The following is a 25,372-nucleotide window of genomic DNA, read 5'->3' as shown; positions in this document are numbered from 1 at the left end:
TTCCTAATTTTTCAAAGCTTTAATCTAAATAACCTTCCTTGAACTTTCTCAAAAATACTCCATGAGTTTTTTTTTAGAAAACGATTCACGAATACATTGAGACTCAGAAATTCAGAACACCTTCACCAAGGATTGCTTTAGAAATTCTGCAAGAGATTATTAAGGGATTATTAAGGAAAATCCCAAGATTTCTTCACTTTATTTTAGATATTCCTTCAAGACATTTCTCTTCTAGAAATTGCTCCAAGGATTTCTTAAGAAAGCCTTGAAAATCCTTCATGGATTCAGCCATTTTTTCGACAGATTCTTTCAGAGATTCTTATAAGGATTCTTATGGAAAGGCTGGAAGACATTCTTGCAGAGATTCCTGCAGATACTCACACAGAGATTTCATCAGAAATTCCGCCGTGTACTCCTCTATGTATTTTCTCAGAAATTCCTCCAGGATTTCCTCCAAGCATACCTCTAGGAATTTCTCTATGGATTCCTCCAGGAATTTATTAAAAAATGTATGAGGGATTTTTATTAGGGGTTTCTCCAGGATTTTTTTTCAAAAATATCTCAAGAGGTTTTGTTAGGTATTTCACTAGGGGTTTGCAAGTGTTTCTTCAGGTATCCCTTCTGGAATTTCTTCAGAAAATCCTTCTATGGATTCTTAAAATATATCTGTTTTTTTTTTCAGATTGTTTTTAGCAATTCTTTTAGAATTTTCATCTGATTTTTTTTAACTCCTTCTTAAATTTCTTCAGCAATACGTTTGGAAATATCTTTAGAGACTTCTTCAATATTCCTGGAATTACTTCAGAAATTTCAGCAGGGGTTTCTTCAAAAGTTGTTCGATGAATTCTTTCAAAAGGAACTGCTGGAACTTCCTTCAGGAATTGCTCAAGCGGTTCCTTCAAAGATTCTTCCAGGAATTCATTCATGGGGGCGCTGAAATCGGGGAACCTTGACTAACTTGCTCTGATTTTACTTTTTTACTAAAAATAATTTATCACACAACTTGTCAGTAATTTCCGAAGCATTACAATTATGTGCCTTTTTATGGGATTTGCTACAAATTTTGGAATTCAACCAGCTAAGTACACGCCAAGTATAAGGCATCTTCCAAAAATATTAGGAATACATTACAATTCTCGGCGAGGAAGCCATAACAAATCTTGAATGAAGTTTGTTAGAAAGCGTTGAGGAAAAGTCTGGCGAATGGGCAGTTTGCATGCATCCGCCACAAGTGTTGTTGCTGCTAAGGTAGGGAATCGCGCCACTTGGGCGGAGGCTTCTATTTTCGTCTGTTTTCCGCTATAACTCAGTCAAATTTGAACCAATTGACACAATTTTTGGAATGCGGTGAGATAGGTATAGTATCTACCCGTGTACAATATTTCAAGTCAGCTGGTTCAAAATTAACTGAGTTATAGTGGAAAACAGACGAATATAGAAGCTACCGCCCAAGTGGCGCGATACCCTATCTGTAAAAAATATCGCCAGAGAAATACCACATATACTCCGCTCATCGTGACCATCGATAAAGCGAGAGATATTCATTAAAAATGAAGTCAGAAGGGAAGTATGATATTAAGGTAAAACTTGGTATATTTCGGCTTTCAGTCACCGAAAAGCGTTGATTGTTTTAGCTCATTGCCAACGTTTCGATCCTGTGGTTGGGATCTTCATCAGGGCTCGATGTGAATCAACTTGTTTTAGATTCGTGTTGATCACACGGCGGAATGTCGTTATCTGTTCTGCACCGCACTTGTTTCATTGGACCCTAGAACCTCGATTGAAATGGTGGGTGGGTACACAGTTCGAGTCACAACACTTGGCACTTTGGGAACACTTCTGTTCGTGCTGGCCGGGATGGAATTCCATTCATTTCTCGTGGTCCTGCCTGGCCGAAGATTAATAAGGGCCTGCTGGAGCCCAACTAACATTTTAAGCCTTATGCTGCTCTATTAGCAGTTTTCATTACCAATTTAATAAAACTGCCAATAAAACCAGGTGTTCCATCAGAACCTTTTGACAACCGCTATAAGAACGCCACACTTTAAGTGGACCACACTTATAGAGGTTTACAAACCTACATTGAAAATAGCAATAAGACCGCAATAAAACAAACATGTCGTTCATTTCGGCTCGAACTACTTGACAGCCAGTTTTTTTGTTTCACACGTGTGAGAAAACATAAACAAGCTATTGTCGGCATCCCATCGTTATGTAGTCGGCTTTTTAGATTATCAGAAGTTAAGGACGCGTAGTGCGTCATCAGCTTCATTGAAATCTCGCTCAAAATTTTAAAGTGATAAAACTCAGTCACCAAAGCGCATATTTGTATGAAAATGTATCATCCCATATGCTCACTCGTGGTGAGTGTGGTGATACTTTTTCTGCTGCGTGGCTGCAGAATTGCCCGGTTTTTATCACTTCAAAAACGCGAGGCAAACAATCATTGAAAATTGAAAAGTCAATGATTCCTATGAAAATTCTGTGATGCACCAAGTCACCTTAATTATTCTCAAAAGTGTGTGACTTGTGGCGATCTCTGTAGTGAAGAAGTATGTGCGGAGCAGTTTTATCGCGAATATTGAGATTTTAGGTGCCTAAAATCAACGCGCGTCCAAAACAGTTCAGATTTCGACATAAATTGTGTTTTGAGGTTGATATGAAGTGACTTTTATTTTCTATATTTCACCAGTAATTGATACTCCTGATTGTGCCTAACTTCATGCTTATCTTAATGGACACCAAATTATCATGGTATGTATGTGTTTCTTTAATTTATCTATTCTGGAAGTTGAGAATAAAGTTTTCATTGCAATATGGCAGCAGCAACCAGCAACAAAAATGTGTCGTCGGCAATAAATCTAGTATCTCTTCGTCATCCCCACAATATTGCGCATTGCGCGGTTATAAGTGCGACGATGAAGTGCGGAATCTATATATATAAAAATGGATATCTGTCTGTCTGTCTGTCTGTCTGTCTGACTGCTATGCATTCGGAAACTACTGAACCGATCGGTGTGAAATTTTGTATGTAAATGCGTTTGGGGCCGGAAAAGGTTCTAAGCTTGGTCCGAGACCCCTCCCCCCTCTAGAAAGGGGGGCTCCCATACAAATGAAACAGAAATGAGCTGAGAGAAAAGCTCAAAACTCAAAAGTAACAAAACCAATCTAGCGTGCGGTGTTCCAGTGACCTCAACAATTGTCAAATTTGAATGAATTTTACCTAAGAAGACAACGGTGGGGCAAACACGGCGGTGGCTGACCAGGTGGGCCCCAATAGCTGCAGATGAAAGGCCGGGGGTTTCTGACCCACTGGTAAGCGACAACGGCTTCGTTCCGAGGAAGTAAGCCGAGAATGTCCGGACGCGGCAGCGTGGGTGGTGCACAACGCCGGGGAGACAACGGCGAGGCGACAACTATGGTGGCTGGCAAGGTTGGCGTCGATAGTCACCGGGGCTTATACAGGCCGTGGTTTATAACTTACGTGGTTTGCCGACTCGTCCCGAGGAAACACGACCAGGAGCTGGGCAACTGGCTTGCGAGGGCTGCCACCAACCGACCAGGAATACCTTTACGAATTCCACCAGGAATTACCCAGGAATTCTTGCAGATATTAACTCAGGAATTTCTTCAGAATTTACCGCAGAAATTCTGGATTTCATCCAGGCATTTCCTCCAAAATTGCCACCAAGAAAATCTCCAGGAATTACCCCGAGAATTGATCCAGGAATTGATCCACAAAATCCCCCAGGGATTCCTTTTTGAAATTATTTTAAGAATTTCTTCAGTAATTCCTCCAGGAGTTTTCCAGGGATTCCTCCGGGAATTCAGGGTTTCCTTGAGGAACTTTTCCAGAAATTTTTCCTACATGGATTCCTCCAGTGATTTCTCCAGGAATTGGTTCAAGGGATCCCCCCAGCAATCCCACCCGCATTTCTTTCAGGAATTCCTTCAGGGTCTCAGGTATTTACCAGAAATTCCTTCAGAATTGGTCTATTTACCAGAATTCTTTCAGGGATTCCTCTAAAGATTCTTCCAAAGATTCCTCCAAGAATTCCTCCGATGATTCCTCCAAGATTCCAGATTTTCTTCCAACATTTTTTTCTGGAATTCCTTTAGAAATTCCTCTGGAAATTCCTAATGGAATTTCTGCAACGATTCCTCCAGGAGTTCCTCTGGAGATTTCTCAAGAATTCCTCGAGGAATTCCTCCAGTGGTTCCTCCAGGTATTTCTCTAGAGATACCTAATGAAATTCCTGTAGAAATTCCACAAGGGATTCTTCGAGGAATTTCTCCAGAAAATCTTTAAAGGATTCCTCCAGGGATTCTACCTGAAAGTTTTCGCACGGGCCAGAAGCTGGAGCCTTGCAATAGCTACTGGGAGTCGCACGATGACGAGGAGAATTGATCTCCCGAGGGCACATCCAGCCTCACGAACCTACCAGAGGGCCCACTGTCACTCGCGATTGTGAAGGGTCGATAGTTTCGGGCTGAAAATCTCAAAAATAAAGACAAAAAAATTGAGCTCTATTCAGGTTGATATGTGACGTTCAAATATATAAATCAGAAAATATCGCGATCTTGATTACACCTCGACACTTAACCTTCAAAATCTTCGACGGTTCCAGGTGATTTAACGGATGTAACATGAGCAAAAAGATGACAGCAACCAGGTTATGTTAGTTGGCATAATAAAGAATGAGCCATTTTACAAAACACAGGCGAATAAACTGTGGGAGCGAACTGTTTTATTCCCGACAAAAACATTTTGGAGTTAAGTATGTGCAAACCCAAACTCTTTTGAAAAAGAAAACTCAAATAAAACAGACATTTCTTCATTACTATAGGGAATCAATCAAGGGTTCCCTTTGGCATGTGGTTTATGAAGGCAAGGGGACATAATACAAATGAAACAGACAAAACTACTAAAAATTGCATACGAAATGTTTGCTTCATTTCATCAAAGATGTATTTTTAGCGATCGAATTGTTAACGCCTAGGTTAACACTTTGGGAGATTTGTCACTTTAAGTAACATTATTGACGATCTTGCACCAAATACGACGCACAGGCAAATAAAATTGTCCCACCACAAAAAGGAAACACCGGTTTCAGCATACATTGGTTGAAGTCGCCGCTACAGTTTTCCTGTAGCGGTTGCGTATTTTGGGGTGGTGTTTCGACTAATCGGTTTGTTTACGCGCTGTTTATTTTGTTGTTGGATGTGAGAACATTGTGCTTTCAAACACGGAAAAATAATAAAACCCAAAGAATAAGTTTTAAAAACTCAAATTTGGCTAAACTGCTTTTAGTTTTAACTCAAAGTTGGGTTGTTTTCTCCCTCGCCCCACCGCAATGTTGTCAAAAACAAAGAGAGAAGCACCGACGCATCCGCTGCTCTTCCGTGGAAGAAGCCAAATTTGGGTTTTCTTGAGGTAACCCAAATTTGCGTCATTTGAGGCCTCCGTTGGGTGAAAATAACTTACCAGTGGGTTAATTTTTTTGCCGCTCTCAAACGAGAACTACATACTCACCACTTTCGCTGTTTGACGCAAATTTGAGTTATTCCACGGAAGACCGGGATTGCGTCAAAACAACTTAAATTTGGGTTGATTTGTAGTTCCGTGAAGATTGAACATTTGCACGATCGTCCCGAAATCCTCGCAATGCTCAATAATAAAGAGTAAAGGTTGATAACCAAGCTGCTCATCTTAGATTTTCCTACTTTTAAAAATAGGCTATTCTTCCACATGATACTGTTATGAAAGGGTGGCCTTCTCTTAACAACAATGAATCCACACAATAAAATAAATATTGAATGTGGTAGATAATTATAAACAAAAAACTACACCAACACATTTTAAATGGGCAATACAAGGTTTGCCGGGTCAGCTAGTCTCAAATAAAAGTGCGATTTTGCGTCAGATCGTTCCGGTGTCTTTACCGCACTTATTCATTAGCGCGTGATGAATAAGTGCGGTGAAGACACCGGAACGATTTGATGCAATATCGCACTTTTATTCGAGATTCCGCACTTTGTCGCAGTCCAGTTAGCAATGCAATAAACTATAATAAAGTTAGTTGTGCTATTGCCATATTAGGCTTTCTATAAATCCAAATGCGGTTTCAGCTATTATTTATGAGATGGCGCTCGAATCAAACATGAATGACATTTCACTATAGTCAGTTAAAGACGGTCAAAATTGTTTTTGAGATATTTGAACGTATTACGGTTGATTGTATTTAATTAGAAGAATATGTTTTGCGATGTAGTTTTTTAAAACGGTGTACAATGATTCAATGAATATTGAAAAAATAATATATTAGAGTTACATTTATTATTGGCAGTGATTTTGGCCATCTTATGTGTCATAGTGCTACTACCAACTGTTAAGTCTATGCTACTACTGGCATATTATTCGTGCACTGACAACTTTTTCGAGGGTCATTTAAAGTACTCTTGAAAAACTTTTATAAATCAAATTAGTCATTGTGCCGACTTGTTTTGTTACATTTTCAACATAGCTTCATAGAACACTTCTAGTGTTCAATGAAACCTCAATCGATGGCATTGACGATGACCGTTACAAATCTCCAACAAAACTAAAATAAATCCAATCTGTTCTGAAAATGTTACTTGGGAGGTCCTTACTAATATTAGACGCAAAGTCAATGATGAAGTCAAGTTGCTGCGCAGCCACCTCGATTGCAGAGAGCCCATCATGCTTCTTGTTTATGGCCCTCGTTAACTACGCGCCGTCACCCGATAAACTAGCCGGGGAGGAGATCTGATTCCCTAGAGTGACTGGAAGGGAGAGTGGCGTCAATGTCAAAATTGGAACAGCGATCATCTGTCAACTCCATACAAATTCCCGTTCCAAACGAGCAGGAGACCTGTCAAAATTGGAACATGACGCCACTCTCCTTTCCAGTCTTTCTAGGATTCCCCACACTGGCACTGCGTGCCACTACCGCTTCTTCCGCTCTCCGCTTCTTGCGAATTAGGGTATTTTAGCCAATAGTGGACCCCTTATGTTTTTCTTAGTTTTTCTGGTCAAATCTGGTTCTACCGGTGAACTTTCACCGAGAGAAGATGGCTCATGTTCCTAGCCAGCCAAGTGGTGAAATTTGCTGGGAGGAATAATTCGATTTTTTAAACAAATTTGACAATGTCAACAAATCTAGGGGACCGCTATTGGATAAATCTAAGGGGTCCTCAGCCATCCTCCAAGCAATTTGGGTTTTCTTAGCACCAAATGAAAGCGAGATACCTTTGAAAGAGTACTTTGCGAGGTGTCAACATCTTCCGTCCTGCAAGACTCGAGGTTTCCTGGAGGTTAAAAATCTTCTTTTTTCGGGAGCACACCCGAGTTTTCGGTTTCTCCTCTAACGTTGCGCAGAATTTATAACCGATTGTCAATTTCAATACTAACAACTCACCTGAACAAGCCTGCGGTGGCAGCGGGAAGATCAGCGTGGTGGAGCTTTTCCGCCGGGCCACGGCACATCCCAACGATTGTGGCTTAAAGCTGCGCAGCTGCTGCATAAAATCCGAACACTCCATTAGGGCCACGTCTGCGAAGTGTAGATCGCAGAGGATTTGATTCTGGAAGCAGTAGAACAGTATCCGAGCATTGATTTATTGCCAAAAGTTGTGTCGGTTGTTGGTACAGCAATATTAATTGAGAGTATGCAGGTGGAAAGTGGGACACGGAAAGTTGTGTAGGATATAATTTTTGTGCTAATTCGAGGGCGGTTCCGAGATACTCGAGGCCAAATTTTCTCCAATCAAGTAGGATGAAAATGTTTTAAATGGGATTTTTTTCATGGCAGCTGCGTACAGTACTGATACCTGTTAATGACGATACTTAATTATCTGAAGGTCGTGGCAATTTGTTTGTGGCACTGCCCTTGAACTAGGTAAATACGCAATACCTCATACAGCTGGGTAGAGTTTTGTTTGAATAAAATTTCAACAATTTGTATAGAAGTTGATCCCCATTCCACGAAGCAGTTTATGGACTACACCTCCGTGGTTCAGGTTCCGCTCCAAAATCCCCAATCCATTAGCTAGGCTTACCTTGAAACGTCTTGCTCTCTTCTGGTTGGGGCCGGTTAAATTGAGACCACATGAGTTGCACCTCAAACATTCCTCGTGGTAGTGGTTGTTCTCATACAGCGGAGACGGTTCTGTAAGTAAGTAGAGATGGAGATGGAAAAATTAGGATCGTCTGAAGGTAGTTGTTTCCTGTTGCCGGGGTGGTAATGTGCGTAATAGATAAGGTAAAGCAATTTGTAACTTGATGCTATATTGGTTAAGGAGCGAAACATCGAAACTACTATTGTGGATGGGTTGGATACATATAATGAAGATTGAGGGGGGCTCTAAAAATTAAAAAGCAAAAAACACTGAGCTGGCATTTTTTTAAAATTTGGATTAATTGTATTATAGGATTTAAGAGAAATGTCAATTATGGGAATTGGGATGAGAGAGGAGGTTGACGTTATTTCGTCGATAAAAGAAACATCGGTGTATCCAATCGACTAAAGAATCCTTTAATCCTAATGCTGAATTGAAATTAGTTTCATAGAAGAAACACATATTATTGTTACTTTGTGGAAGTTTTTCTTACCATTGAACATTTATAACACTTGTTTTCAAAATAAAAGGAATGCCGTGAACTTACGAGCTGATTTCAAGACCACGCTTCAAAAATTTTAAAGTAAAACAGTTTTTAAGTTTTACCTTACAATGGAGCTCTACACACACTTAATTTTGATTACCGTGTTCGGTAATTTTTTGACGAAATTAGAACAGCTGAATACAGCAATAATCGATTGTTTACCTTTTGCTTCCATTTTTGACAGTTTGTGTATGGAACCTAAGCACAGTCGATTACCAAAACTACCGAAAAAGTTCTGCTGTTCTAATTTCGTCAAAAAAGTACCGAACATTTAATTCAGGATTGAGTGTGCAGTTTTTTAAAATATGGAATTTACTAAAATAAATTATCTTGCGTTGCAGTCAATCAATATTTAATCTTTTTGCATAAATTGAAAGCTGAATATAATATGTTTTGATTGTCTGAACAAAGTTTTTGCGTCTGATTGATGGAAGTCAAGATTTTGGGTACCCGAGCAGGAATGAATAACTGACACATAACTGAAGCATACCAAAGTCAGGTATCATACCAAAACAAGGTATTGGTCGGTTATCCAGGTATTGAAAATAACTTATTTTGATATTTTGTTGGTATTGATAAAATACCTCTACGAGGTATTGGTTTGGTGTTGAGGACTGCTTGAGGTATTATTCAATTATGGAAAAATAGCTATTTATATGGAAAAATCGCCGATTATTATTTAGGTATTGCCATACCTGAAGTCATTATTCACTCGTTATGCACAGAATACACACCAGTTATTATTTTAGGTATTTTACCTCTTATGCAGGGCTACTTAATACCTCATTCAGGTTGTAGGTATTCGGTTTTCCATACCTCAGTTAAGTATTCTTCAGCTATTTTCTCCTGCTCGGGTAGTATATGGAACGGCCTACATAAATTTTACTTTCTAGGACTTTATGATAATTGAATTTTATTGGCTTTTTTCGGTGAACTTAATACTACTCAAAGAAGGAGGGAGTAACGAAAGTAATAGAATAGAAGTTGAAAATTAACAGAGGGCCATAATTGAACAACACAATCACAACGACGACCCCTTTTTGCCCTGTGACACTTGTTCAGAGATTCATATCGAGCGAACGTTACTTATTTGATTTTTCGCGCTTTCATCTCGTATGCTACTATGTATTGTGTCCAAATGATCTTATTCGAACCGAGTTTCATTCTTTCTTGCCAACTGGATTTTACTTTTTCTCGTCGCACACTTGCGATTCTATCCACCGTTTCTTTCATTACTTTCGTTATTCCCTCCTTCTTTGAGTAGTATTGAGTTCACCGATAAAAGCCAATAAAATTCTATTATCTACATAAATTTCGTTTAAATAAAAAAAAACCCGAATTAATCCACCTAGCGGTGATGATGCCTTTCTCGTGCTTTATATGGATACATTTTATACTAGCATGACATCCGATATTCAGTCAATATAAGACAACGCACAGTGGAAAAAATAGGTATAAAACGCGAATAAATTCGATATCTCTGCTCGGAGTGGATGGATTCTAATGAATTTTTGACACAAAATGCAAAAATCTCTATAGTTTCACTATAGCCGCACGATGCTGGAAATCAGTGTATTAAACTCGTTTTACTCCACGCTCTCTTTCTCTCACCTTTTTGAGAAAATCCTCATCTAGGGTAACGGTCGAATTTTGGACCCCTAGAGGACATTAGTTTGAATTTAAGCTAAAATCAAACAGATTCAGAGGGTGTTACACATAATGATGATGTTGGTATGACCGTAAAAGCCGCCACTGTCCGTCAAAAATACCCACAAGGTCATTTCTGGCCGAAAATTTGATGAAAATAACTGATTTTTGAAGCATCAGTTTTCACTATTTTGGACGTCCCAATTTATTTTGGACCCCCTAAAGTATATATTTTGGACACCCGGTGTTTAAACCAACTTGAAACCATTTTCGAAGAATCTGCTACTTGGATATGCTCGATCACATCCTAATTACTTGATTGACAAAGACTGATTAGACGAACTTTGCAAATTTAATGCGCTAGAATGCTAAAAGTTTTTGTTTACATCTGCAAGTTTCCCCGGCACCACTTTCTCTTTTCGTAAACATGCCGCGACACTCGCACGGATGACGAGATTAATAAAAAATAATTTCAAGGCAAATAATGATATTTCCAGTGGGCAAATGATTGTTGCTCGTGCAAAACAATCTAATTTAACGAATGATTCTACAAATTTTAGTCATCTCTTCATTACATCTGTGAAAATTATGATAATACGACCCAGGGGGTCCAAAATATATGGGGGTCCAAATTATATTGGTTACCCTATTCCCGACTGGCGTGCAAAATAAATGACTCATTTAACTCGTATTTGTGCAAAAACTTGCATAGTATCGACAATTTGACATAAGGTTGGCCTTACTCTTATCGATTGCGTTCCACTTCTGGCAGAGATGCATGTGAAAGTTTTAAAAAATAGGGGATATCGGAGTTATTTGAAGATAATTCAATTTTTAAGGCCGTGCGGTGAGCCAAACCAGCTTCATTCGATACTACGGAAGTTTTTATATAAACACAAATTAAATAAATCATTTATTTTTCACTTCAGGATTTTTCCAAATAGATGAAAACGAGAGATAGTGGGGTAAAACGGGCCCGATACACCGATTTCCAGCATCGTGCGGCGAATGACACCCCCCTTATCTGAAACTGTATAGATTTTTGCAGTTTGTGTCAAAAATTCATCTGAATCCATCCACTCCGAGCAGAGATATTGAATTTATTCGCGTTTTATACCTATTTTTTCTCATTGTGCAACGATCCAAAATTCAAACCAACCAAGTGTCATGCAGCCGCAAAATTTTGAAGCGTCATTCTAGATTTTCAGGTCATCATTTATGAGAACTTAGACCTATTCGTCACTGTTCATACCCAACGTTTATCAGGCCATCAAACAAAGCCACGATATGATTTATCACTTGAACGTTAGTTCTGTTACACAACAGTTAGTATATGGGATCTAAGGCTATTTTCTTGCTAACCGTTCATTAGGTTATCAAAAAATCTGCGATCTGATGTGTCGTATGGTGTGAGTTTGGTTCATTTTTATATTTGGTAACTTCCGGTGGGATACCCGGAACTGATTCCATGACACTATCGGTTGTCCCAGATATGGTCTGAGATTATTTTATTGCTAATTCTTCACCTATTTATACCTAATCGCCGCGATTTTATATACATATCGAATGTATGGGTTTGATTCAAATTTACTGTTTAGCCGCTTTCGAAGGCACATCCGAACCCGCAATAGTACCGAGAAGTATCTAATGTGGTCTGACTCTATTTTTTACTAATTGTGCATCGGATTGTCGATAAGTCGTGTCAGTAAAGGTGACATTAGGCCTGGGGGTAACTTTGGACCAAAAATCAAGAAAGATGTTTCGTTCAAAAAACTAACATTTACCTAAGTGATTATCAAAAGTAGGTAGGATATGATAGATATAACTTGCGTCAACCATCTGGTGTAGAAAAAAAGTGATCTTTAGTTATTTTTTTAATTAAGAAACAGTGATGTGTATTTTATTGTTAGACATACTACACAAAATCGTTGTTTTAAAATATTCTTTAGAAAACAGAAGAACACCCGGTATGCAGGGATGAGAACACTCACTTGCAAAGAATTCACTTGATATTATATCTGCTCAGAAGCATGCTATCAAAAAATAGTGTATGGAGCACTTTTAGCTTATAGTTTTATCTAAAAGTTTGCCGAATAATGTGAGGGTCGCACATGCATAATAAAGCCGCGACAGAGCTATGAAGGTGACTCTCCACGTGGTGAGTGTAAATTACACTCACTCCGTGGAGAGTCGCTTTCGCAGCTCTGTCGAAGATTTGCTAAGCGTGTGCGACCCTTACACTGTTCGTCAAACTTTCAGATAAAACTACAAGGTAAAAGTGCTCCATACTCCGTCATAGAATTTTATGCCCAATTCTGCGAAAAGTTTCAGAGATTATTGTAAGATTTAGTCAAAATCCAAAGGCACGCACAAGCTTACGTACCTAAATAATTTTAGCATTTGATGAAGAATACTTCTATCTTTTATTGAGGATGCTAGTATAATATATTTAAGTGACAACGGATGATTTCTATTGCATCGTTGATAGATGACAATCAATGTGGTTCAATTTTTACGTTTATTTGTCTGTGAAGCTAATTTAAACGGATTTAACACTAATCAGTTGTGCGTAAGTATCAATATATTCAATATTTTTGATAAGCCATCAATATTTTGTGAAATTGAACAATTTTGGTTGATTTTTAATGTTTGGATAAATGTCACCCCCTAGAAGGGGTTAAATTGGGCCAATTTTAATTAAGCTACAACATCGTCAAAAAAAATTTAAGAGCATTTATATCTACACTAGTCCTGAGTTATACCTATATGAACGAGTATACGAAATTTAAAGTTAATTTAGAGCTAAAATATTGTTGTAACGACTTATAAAAGGAAGGACTATGCAATTTTGGCCCAATGACACCCCCACTGACGGTACCACATCCATGGGTTAGGTAAAAATTTACATTTTACTACCCGGATCCAGTTCCGGGTAACTACCGGTTGTACCAAATATGGTCTGACCCTATTTTCTTGTTAACTGTTCATCCGGTTACCAAAAACGCTGCAAAATGATGTGTCGCATGCATAGTATGACAATTCCGGCGGGACACTCGGAACCGGTTTTGGAACACTACCAGTTGTTTCTAATGTGATCTAAGGCTACTTTCTTGCTAACCATTCATCAGGTTATCGTAAAAGCTACGATTTGATGTGTCACATGCCTGGATTTGGATCACTTTTACATATGGCCACTTCCGGCCACTCAAAACCGATTCCGAAATATTTGCTGGCCGTCCATTAGGTAATCGAAAAAGCCGCTCTTTGATGTGACGCATGTATGGGTTTGGTTCACTTTAAGATTTGACCATTTCGGCAGGATACTTGGATCCGGTTCCGGAACATTACCGGTTCAGATATGGTCTGAGACTATTTTCCTGCTTATTGTTCATCAGGTTATCGAAAATTCCGTGGTTTGATGTGTCGCATGCATGAGTTTGAATCACTTTTATATTTGGCCTCTTCCGGCGGGACACACAGAACCGGTTCCTGAATACTACCGGTTCAGATATAGTCTGAAACTATTTTCCTGCTTACCGCTCATTAGATTATCGAAAATTCCGTGGTTCGATGTGTCGCATGCATGGGTTTGATTCACTTTTATATTTGGCCACTTCCGGCGGGACGTTCGAAACCGGTTCCTGAACACTACCAGTTCAGATATGGTCTGAGACAATTTTCCTGCTTACCGTTCATCAGATTATCGAAAATGCCGTGGTTTGATGTGTCGCATGCATGGGTTTGTTCCACTTTAATATTTGGCCACTTCCGGCGGGATGTCCGGAACCGGTTCCGGAACATTACCGGTTCAGATGTGGTCTGAGACTATTTTCCTGCTTACCGCTCATCAGATTATTGAAAATTCCGTGGTTTGATGTGTCGCATGCATGAGTTTGTTTCACTTCTTTATTTGGCCACTTCCGGCGGGATGTCTGGAACCGGTTCCGGAACACAACCGGTTCAGATATGATCAAAGACAATTTTCCTGCTTACCGCTCATCAGGTTACCGAAAATTGATGTTTGATGGTTTGATGTGTCGCATGCATGTGTTTGTTTCACTTTTATACTTGGCCACTTCCGGCGGGATGTCCGGAACCGGTTCCGGAACATTAAAGGTTCAGAAATGATCAGAGACAATTTTCCTGCTTACCGCTCATCAGGTTATCGAAAATGCCGTGGTTTGATGTGTCGCATGCATGGGTTTGTTGCATTTTCATATCTGGCCGCTTATTGGGGTACCGTTCCGGAACACCTAAATGGCCATTTCTCCGGAACGGCTGGACCGATTCGAACCATTTTCAATAGGAAACAATGGGACCAGATTCCCCGTCGAATGAACCGTCGGTCATTAAAATCGGTTGAGGTTTACTGCCAAAAAGTGATGTGAGTTTTTTTGTCCACACACACACATACGCACACACATACACACATACACACACACACACATACACACACACAGACATCACCTCAATTCGTCGAGCTGAGTTGATTGGTATATGTGACTTGACCCTCCGGGCCTTCTATCAAAAAGTCATTTTTGAAGTGAACATATAGCCTTTCCGGTACACTTAGTGTACGAGAAAGGCAAAAATAATGAAGATTTGTGTTTTTTTTTATCTGTATTAACGATATTTTTAGCCCTAGGCTAGTTCATCTCGGGACCCACGCTTTACTTCTCTTCCGAAGGAAGAACTCACATTTTGCGAGTTTGTCGGGAGTGGGATTCGATCCCAGGTCCTCGGCGTGATAGTCAAGTGTTCTAACCATCACACCAGGTCAGCTCCACAAAATTTGTATTTTTTAGAAAAAAAAAATTGAAAAAACCCGAATTAATCCACCTAGCGGTGATGGTGCCTTTCTCGTGCTTTAAAATATCCTTTCGACAAAACTTAAGCGACATGTAGATGACATTGACATAAATACAAAATGAAAACTGCTTAATCCACTCAATATGGATACATTTTATACTAGCATGACATCCGATACGCAAAGTGGGAAAAATAGGTATAAAATGCAAATAAATTCGATATCTCTGCTCGGAGTGGATGGATTCGAATGAATTTCTGACACAAAGTGCAAAAATCTCTATAGTTTCAGATAAGGGGGGTGTCATTCGCCGCACGATGTTGGAAATCAGTGTATTAAGCTCGTTTTACCCCACGCTCTCTTTCTCTCACCTTTTTGAGAAAATCCTCATCTATTCCCGACTGGCGTGCAAAATAAATGACTCATTTAACGGCTTTGGGACAGAAGGTCGAAGGACAAATGGTCGAAGGACAAAAGGTCGAAGGACAAAAGGTCGAATGGACAAAAGGTCGAATGGACAAAAGGTCGAATGGACAAAAGGTCGAATGGACAAAAGGTCGAATGGACATAAGGTCGAAGGGACAAAAGGTCGAATGGGACAAAAGGTCGAATGGGACAAAAGGTCAAATGGGACAAAAGGTCGAATTTTAGTAGACCAATTTGTTGCCGCTCATTGAAAGAAACATTGTAGTGCTGTTATAGAAATTATATGCATTTCAGTCACTAACATTTCCATAGGAAATTTTTCCTTCTTTTGTTTGTAGGCTGTTCTTTCAAGTTCTGTTAATGTAGTATTTATTTAATGGCAATTAAGTTTGATTTTTTGTTCTGGAATTTTTCCTTCTTAAATTTATAGGCTGTTCTTTTAACTTTTGTTAGTGAAATAACTATTGACTCCTTAGGGACTTATTTTTCAATCAGAAATTTTGCCTTCTTCTTTTCAATATCTGTTCTTTCTAACTGTTCTGCAGAAACATTCATTAACTACTTGTGCTTAGTGATCATCCCCTCTTGGATTGATAGGTAGATCCTAATATTTATACTGTATAATTAAACAATTTCATTTTGTTTGCTCATACAGGCGTTACGCCAAAAATTGAGAATTTTCGATCCCCCTCTCCCTGTCCTATACAAACTATATTGCTTGTTACACTTTTGAAAACCACCCTCCCCCTGTTATCGTTACGTACTTCATGGATCACCCCTATAATATCCAGAGATTTGTCCTTTTCTAATTTATAGACTGTTTGGCTTTATTTAATCGCTTTAATGATTGGAATTTCACATGAGAATATTCCGATCTATGATTCATCCTTCTTCAACCCATAGGCTGTTCTTTCAAGGAATCAGAGATGGCATGCTCCTCAGTCCTCAGTGCGAAACGTGAGAAGAGAAAACATACACTCTACACACGACTTTTAATGAGAGCGAGGGTGAACTACGCAACTTTTTCACACACAAACCACCCGCTCACCCTCAAAATGAGTGCTCAAACAAATGTTAGAACAAACATGTTTTTTTTTTGCAGTTTCTGCGTGCACATTTTGTGCGCGCAGAAAATGTGCACACAAAAGTTCGTGTTGAGAGCTCACTCAGTCGTGCTTCCAGTGCAATACTGTGTGTACCACAGGAGTATGAAAGTACTTGCTTGTCTAAGATATCACATAAATCACAGACAAATAGATGTGGCACTAACAAAATTTCAATCTCATATATCTCATGATCCTGATTACTTAGAAAGTTGGTGTCTTCGGCAAAGTTGTTTGACTGGTCAAGGACTAACCGATAATAAGATTAAAGATTCAAAATTCCACCGCTAGGCGGTGCTAGTGAGCAAACAAATTATGTTTTTCATAAATATCAGGAAAATTTGCAAAAAAATGCAACTAGCGCCGCCTAGCTGCAGAAACTTGAACCAAACAGTAATTATTCTGAAAGCCCTTGATCTACCAAACAATATTGCCGAAGACACCATCTTTCTACAAAATGAGGATGCTGAGATATGAGTAATTTAAAATTTGTTTGCTCTCTAGCGCCGCCTAGCGGTAGAATTTTCAATCTTAAGTCTTATAATCGGTTAGTCCTTGATCAGCCAAACAATTTTGCCGAAGACACCAACTCTCTAAGTAATCAGGATCATGAGATATATCAGATTGAAATTTCGCTAGTGTCACATCTACTTGTCTGTGATTTATGTGATATCTTAGACAAGCAGACGCAACACTGACAAAATTTCTATCCCATATATTTCAGAAACCTGATTACTTAGAGAGTTGGTTTCTTCGGCAAAGTTGTTCAGCTGGTCAAGGGCTTTCAGAATATGGGCCGTGTGATTCGTGATTTCACCGCTAGGCGGCGCTAAATAGCGTACAAATTTTACATTTCACATATCTCAGCATTCTGATTCTTTAGAAAGATGGTGTCTTCGGCAAACTTGTTTGGTAGATCAAGGGCTTTCAGAATAATTATCGTTTGGTTCGAGTTTCTGCAACTAGGTGGCGCTAGTTGCAATTTTTTTGCAAATTTTCCTGATACATATGAAAAACAAAATTTGTTAGCTCACTAGCACCGCTTGTTGGTGGAATTTGGAACCAAAATATTCATCAACTGTAAGTCCTTGACCAGTTTAAGACATCTGCTTGTCTCTGATATCACAGGACTTGATACCCCTTAGCGGGTTTTGGACTCACTGGCATGCTCTTTACCCTTTTAGACCTTTTGTCCATTCGACCTTTTGTCCATTCGACCTTTTGTCCATTCGACCTTTTGTCCATTCGACCTTTTGTCCATTCGACCTTTTGTCCATTCGACCTTTTGTCCATTCGACCTTTTGTCCATTCGACCTTTTGTCCTTCGACCTTTTGTCCTTCGACCTTATGTCTTTCGACCTTTTGTCATAGATTCCATTTAACTCGTATTTGTGCAAAACCTTGCATAGTATCGACAATTTGACATAAGGTTGGTCTTACTCTTATCGATTGCGTTCCACTCCTGGCAGAGATGCATGTGAAAGTTTTAAAAATAGGGGATATCGGAGTTATTTGAAGATTATTCAATTTTTAAGGCCGTGCGGTGAGCCAAACCAGCTCCATTCGATACTACGGAAGTTCTTATACAAACACAAATTAAATAAATCATTTATTTTACACTTCAGGATTTTTCCAAATAGATGAAAACGAGAGATAGTGGGGTAAAACGGGCCCGATACACCGATTTCCAGCATCGTGCGGCGAATGACACCCCCCTTATCTGAAACTGTATAGATTTTTGCAGTTTGTGTCAAAAATTCATCTGAATCCATCCACTCCGAGCAGAGATATTGAATTTATTCGCGTTTTATACCTATTTTTCTCATTGTGCAACGATCCAAAATTCAAACCAAACAAGTGTCATGCAGCCGCAAAATTTTGAAGCGTCATTCTAGATTTTCAGGTCATCATTTATGAGAACTTAGACCTATTCGTCACTGTTCATACCCAACGTTTATCAGGCCATCAAACAAAGCCACGATATGATTTATCACTTGAACGTTAGTTTTGCTACACAACAGTTAGTATATGTGATCTAAGGCTATTTTCTTGCTAACCGTTCATTAGGTTATCAAAAAATCTGCGATCTGATGTGTCGTATGGTATGGGTTTGGTTCATTTTTATATTTGGTAACTTCCGGTGGGATACCCGGAACTGATTCCATGACACTACCGGTTGTCCCAGATATGGTCTGAGATTAGTTTATTGCTAATTCTTCACCTATACCTAATCGCCGCGATTTGATATCCATATCGCATGTATGGGTTAGATTCAAATTTACTGTTTAACCGCTTTCGAAGGCACACCCGAACCCGCAATAGTGCCGAGAAGTATCTAATGTGGTCTGGCCCTATTTTTTAATTGTGCATCGGATTGTCGATAAGTCGTGATTTGATGTACCGTCAGTAAAGGCGACATTAGGCCTGGGGGTAACTTTGGGCCAAAAATCAAGAAAGATGTTTCGTTCAAAAAACTAACATTTACCTAAGTGATTATCAAAAGTAGGTAGGATATGATAGATATAACTTGCGTCAACCATCTGGTGTAGAAAAAAAAGTGATCTTTAGTTAATTTTTTAATTAAGAAACAGTGATGTGAATTTTATTGTTAGACATACTACACAAAATCGTTGTTTTAAAATATCCTTTAGAAAACAGAAGAACACCCGGTATGCAGGGATGGGAACACTCACTTGCAAAGAGTTATACTCACTTGATATTATCTCTGCTCAAAAGCATGCTATCAAAAAATAGTGTATGGAGCACTTTTAGCTTATAATTTTATTTAAAAGTTTGCCGAATAATGTGAGGGTCGCACATGCATAATAAAGCCGCGACAGAGCTATGAAGGCAACTCTCCACGTGGAGAGTCGCTTTCGCAGCTTTGTCGAAGATTTGCTAAGCGTGTGCGACCCTTACACTGTTCGTCAAACTTTCAGATAAAACTACAAGGTAAAAGTGCTCCATACATTGTTTTTTATAGCATACTTCTGAGCTTAGATAATATCAAGTGAATGTATCTGTATGTCAAGTGAGTGTTCCCATCCGTGCCGGTATGTAATGCGTTGCTGATTCCAGGGTGTATTGAGCACTTATTCTGAAAAGTAATATAAGTTGTATTGGTTTTGTTTGCTATTTTGTACAGAAAATTTATCAATACGAGCTGTTGTGCAAATCCAGCTTTTTGGGGGTGACTGGGCCATGCAGTTGCAAGGAAATAGGCTTGAGAACCCTACACATTTGAATTAAAACACCTGTAAGCGAGCGTTCATAGAATTTTATGCCCAATTCTGCGAAAAAATTCAGAGATTATTGTAAGATTTAGTCAAAATCCAAAGGCACGCACAAGCTTACGTACCTAAATAATTTTAGCATTTGATGAAGAATACTTCTATCTTTTATTGAGGATGCTAGTTGAATATATTTAAGTGACAACGGATGATTTCTATTGTATCGTTGATGGATGTCAATCAATGTGGTTCAATTTTTACGTTTATTTGTCTGTGAAGCTATTTTAAACGGATTTAACACTAATCAGTTGTGCGTAAGTATCAATATATTCAATATTTTTGATAAGCCATCAATATTTTGTGAAATTGAACAATTTTGGTTGATTTTTAATGTTTGGACCAATGTCACCCCCTAGAAGGGGTTACATTGGGCCAATTTTAATTAAGCTACAACATCGCCAAAAAAAATTTAGAGCATTTATATCTACACTAGTCCTGAGTTATACCTAAATGAACGAGTATACGAAATTTCAAGTTAATTTAGAGCTAAAATATTGTTGTAACGACTTATAAGAGGAAGGACTATGCAATTTTGGCCCATTGAAACCCCCACTGACGGCACCACATCCATGGGTTAGGTTAAAATTTACATTTTACTACCCGGATCCGGTTCCAAGTAACTACCGGTTGTACTAAATATGGTCTGACACTATTTTCTTGTTAACTGTTCATCGGGTTACCAAAAACGCTACAAAATTATGTGTCGCATGCATGGTATGACAATTCCGGCGGGACACTCGGAACCGGTTTAGGACCACTACCAGTTGTTTCTAATGTGATCTAAGGCTACTTTCTTGCTAACCATTCATCAGGTTATCGTAAAAGCTACGATTTGATGCGTCACATGCCTGGATTTGGATCACTTTTACATATGGCCACTTCCGGCCACTCAAAACCGATTCCGAAATATTTGCTGGCCGTTCATTAGGTAATCGAAAAAGCCGCTCTTTGATGTAACGCATGTATGGGTTTGACCATTTCGGCAGGATACTTGGATCCGGTTCCGGAACATTACCTGTTCAGATATGGTCTGAGACTATTTTCCTGCTTATTGTTCATCAGGTTATCGAAAATGCTGTGGTTTGATGTGTCGCATGCATGAGTTTGAATCACTTTTATATTTGGCCTCTTCCGGCGGGACACACAGAACCGGTTCCGGAACACTACCGGTTCAGATATAGTCTGAAACTATTTTCCTGCTTACCGCTCATCAGATTATCGAAAATTCCGTGGTTCGATGTGTCGCATGCATGGGTTTGATTCACTTTTATATTTGGCCACTTCCGGCGGGACGTTCGGAACCGGTTCCGGAACACTACCAGTTCAGATATGGTCTGAGACAATTTTCCTGCTTACCGCTCATCGGGTTATCGAAAATGCCGTGGTTTGATGTGTCGCATGCATAAGTTTGGTTCATTTTTATATTTGGCCACTTCCGGCGGGACACACAGAACCGGTTCCGGAACACTACCGGTTCAGATATGGTCTGAGACTATTAACCTGCTTACCGTTCATCAGATTATCGAAAATGTCGTGGTTTGATGTGTCGCATGCATGGGTATGTTCCACTTTTATATTTGGCCACTTCCGGCGGGATGTCCGGAACCGGTTCCGGAACATTACCGGTTCAGAAATGGTCAGAGACAATTTTCCTGCTTACCACTCATCAGGTTATCGAAAATGCCGTGGTTTAATGTGTCGCATGCATGGGTTTCTTGCATTTTCATATCTGGCCGCTTACTGGGGTACCGTTCCGGAACACCTAAATGGCCATATCTCCGGAACGGCTGGACCGATCCGAACCATTTTCAATAGGAAACAATGGGACCAGATTCCCCGTCGAATGAACCATCGGTCATTAAAATCGGTTGAGGTTTACTGCCAAAAAGTGATGTGAGTTTTTTTTGTCCACACACACACATACGCACACACATACACACATACACACACACACACATACACACACACAGACATCATCTCAATTCGTCGAGCTGAGTTGATTGGTATATGTGACTTGACCCTCCGGGCCTTCTATCAAAAAGTCATTTTTGGAGTGAACATATAGCCTTTCCGGTACACTTGGTGTACGAGAAAGGCAAAAATATTTCTCAACGTACATTTGAAATTGAGGTTAAAGCAATACTAAACAACATTCGTTCCATGAGCTAATAATAAAGTGCGCAAATAAATCAAAATGTATCATAAATTGATTTTCGAGCCACAGAATCCCCGTAACGTGGGTAGATCACCTTAGAATGGTGCGTTGCGGTGTAAGATCTACCAAATCAAATTTTGATCTTGATATTTACCGTAATTTTAAATATTCCAAGATCAAAGTTTGATGCTCTTTTCCTTGTGTTTTGTAGTATTTGTGTTTCAATGTACTGCTAATTAACATTTTATTTCAGCAGGATTCAGGTAAATGTATCGCACGACATAAATAATATTTTAAAAATATGTAACTGTGGCGAGCGTATCACTAATGTGTAGCAGATTTGACGTACGATGTTAATATTCTTTTATATTTCAGATTATCAACCGAAGAATCTAGTAATTCAACCAAATGCCAACAAGATGACGAGGATGAATTGGGCAGACAACTGATTCGAAGCAGTCTGACAATGGTGTGCCTGAACGGTAACCAAGCGTATCCTTTGGAGTTTACCCTTCCACTAACTTCGGGGTAATGGCTTCCAGTCTCTTTTAATTAAAAACGGATTCTTATGCTTTCATCCGACGTTTCGGACACATTTATTGTGTCTTCTTCTTGGGATTAACAATGTTCCGTTTTATCGTTAAGGGCCTGCAGCATAGGCACCTTTGTCAACGGTTTATGCTCCGACAACGATTCCGATACTCACTTCACCCACTTTGTTCTGGCCGTGGGCTGGATGGGCTGATTTTTCTGAAATCGATCCGGCTCGCAGAAAAGAGGTGCAGTCTGCTTCGCGCCACTTTCACACTTGTGTGAAAGTGGCGCGAAGCAGACTGCACCTCTTTTCTGCGAGCCGGATCGATTTCAGAAAAATCAGCCCATCCAGCCCACGGCCAGAACAAAGTGGGTGAAGTGAGTATCGGAATCGTTGTCGGAGCATAAACCGTTGACAAAGGTGCCTATGCTGCAGGCCCTTAACGATAAAACGGAACATTGTTAATCCCAAGAAGAAGGCACAATAAATGTGTCCGAAACGTCGGATGAAAGCATAAGAATCCGTTTTTAATTAAAAGAGACTGGAAGCCATTACCCCGAATCAACTATCACAGTCGTATCTCTAAGAAAGTCCTTCCACTAACAACACCCTAATTCCCGTGACACCTAGGCCTGAGAGATCGTAGAGTTGTCTACATTTTTCATAGGTGTCCAAAACTAACCATCCTTTCCCATTCCTCAGCAGTCGCAAGGACGTGGCCAGGACAGTGCTCGACCATTGGAGGATTGCGTCAGTCTTGTCTAAGAGTCAGAGACTAGTCCCAAATCTTTGTGCTTTGGTTCGGACGGGAAGGAGGCAATCCTCATAACAGCGGTCTAGGACTGTACCACCTACGAATTTGTGCGACTCGCTTAATGCTAATGCTAATGCTAATGCTAATGCTAAATTGATTTTCGAGCCACAGAAAGCACTGAAAAAGTAATAAATAAAACATCATTTCATTAAAAAGTATGTTTTTCCCATAAAAAAAACAAAGGTTTTCTTTCATAAATGAAACCGATTCTATAATTAATTTGAAAATTTCCATTAAGACAATAATGAAAAAAAAAATTTAAAAAATGCGAAAAAAATACAAATATGCAATACATGAAAAACTAAGCTATCAATAAATATGAAATAACGGGCAATGAACTGTTGTTGTTGGTGATAAATTGGTCACAAGGCATAAGGTTAATTGCAAGAATAAACTTCATCATTATTGGTACAAAAACATAAAAACATCTTCAAGATTATCACAATTCCGACTGAAGTATTTCTCTGTTCTTCAGGATATAGAGCATTTCCAGCTCAACGCACGAATCGCGTAGACATGACCTTTTTCAATTCAAACGAAATGTTGCTCACACAGTTCGAAAAAAACCTGTAAAATTAAGACGGATCGAATGTAACAAAAGGACCTCGTCATATATGATGGAAATTTTTGTGCGATCTTAAAATTATATTGCAGATATCTGTTAGAAAATATAAAGAAAAATTGAGATCCGAGCGAGAATTGAACACAGATCCTTGGAGTGTGAGTAGCACGCCCGAGCTCTCTCGGCTATCTCAGCTTGTTGAACAGAAGACAGTCAAAGTTAAACTGCTTCTACCATAATGCACGCATTCCCGACATGCTCCGACTGCTGCAAAGACTACTGAGAGTGACAACGGGGAAACCGCAACAGCTGCGAGCAGCCGTTCTTTAGCTGACGACGGAGAGTGGCTGGCATGGTTTGTGGCAGATGCATGTAAATTTAAAGCAAATATGCTTTAAAATCTGTAAACAAGCCGTCTGACCAGCAGCGGACTGCTCGGCTGACGTTGAATGTTGGCGATTTACATTTTTCTGTAGCAAATTTCAGTTGATCTTCAATTTAAGTGTTGTTTAATTTTCATGATTTCTTTCTGTGCATGTATGACCTTCTATCAGAAAATATTTTCCAAGTTATTTGTTTTGCAATATTATTCACTTTTAAAAAAGGCTTATGAAAAAAAAAACTAATTTACTTCTTTAAAAATTATAACACGAAAACGGTTTGTTGGCTTGAAATGATGGCCTCGAAGATGTTTCAGGATATTTGTGGACTTTTTGAAATAAAAAATACACTGCGAGTAATATTCATCGCAAATCTAGATCTAGATGTCATATAATTTTAATTTTTCAAAAAACTTATACCCTAACGATTTAAAAAAAAATCTATAGCTGCTAGCCTCAACATTTGCCACATAGACCAGGATGGTCAAATGTTTCTAATCACTTTTTTCTCGAATTTTTATTTTGTACCGATTGTTGAATCAAATAAAAGGACACAAGTTTTGAGATATCCCGGGCAGAAAAGAATTACAAAATAATTGCAAGTTTTACCATTCAAAAAGGATTACTAAATGGTAAAATTTGCCATTGGTTTGTTTGAAATAAGTGACAAAAGGGCAAAAATAATAACTGACATTGTTCTATGAAATAACTAAAGAATGTCAAATTTTGACATTACAATGGCAAACCAAGAACATAAAAAAATTGGTTGAGAATTTCAAAATATACCATTATTGAGTTATTGAAAACAGAACAATATCAAAATTAGTTATTCGCGTGTCAACAAAAAAAAATCAAAAGCTACCATTAAAATGACCAAAATTAAAATTTTGTCATTATGTTGTTCTTAATAAGTGCCAAAACTGCGATGGTTCATCAAACTCGTAAGAGGTCAACAATATCTCACCAATTG

The 25,372-nt window shown here is 39.0% G+C and overlaps 1 protein-coding gene across 9 annotated transcripts in view; it reads right to left on the bottom strand.

Moving 5' to 3' along the window:
• The window catches only part of LOC109401980 (uncharacterized), a 596,458-nt gene that overhangs the window by 243,087 nt on the left and 327,999 nt on the right, over positions 1-25,372 (bottom strand). For all 9 annotated transcript variants that reach the window (XM_062859577.1, XM_062859578.1, XM_062859583.1 and 6 more), the window contains 2 exons: positions 8,080-8,189; positions 7,440-7,605 (listed from right to left, as the gene is read on the bottom strand). In XM_062859577.1, coding sequence (XP_062715561.1) covers positions 7,440-7,605; positions 8,080-8,189 — 276 coding nt within the window. The remainder of the gene's footprint in view (positions 1-7,439; positions 7,606-8,079; positions 8,190-25,372) is intronic.

This window comes from Aedes albopictus, chromosome 3, assembly GCF_035046485.1.
Source record: "Aedes albopictus strain Foshan chromosome 3, AalbF5, whole genome shotgun sequence".
NCBI lineage: Eukaryota > Metazoa > Arthropoda > Insecta > Diptera > Culicidae > Aedes > Aedes albopictus.
Note: the sequence above shows the minus strand (reverse complement) of the source record. Positions and strands in the feature narration are given on the sequence as shown.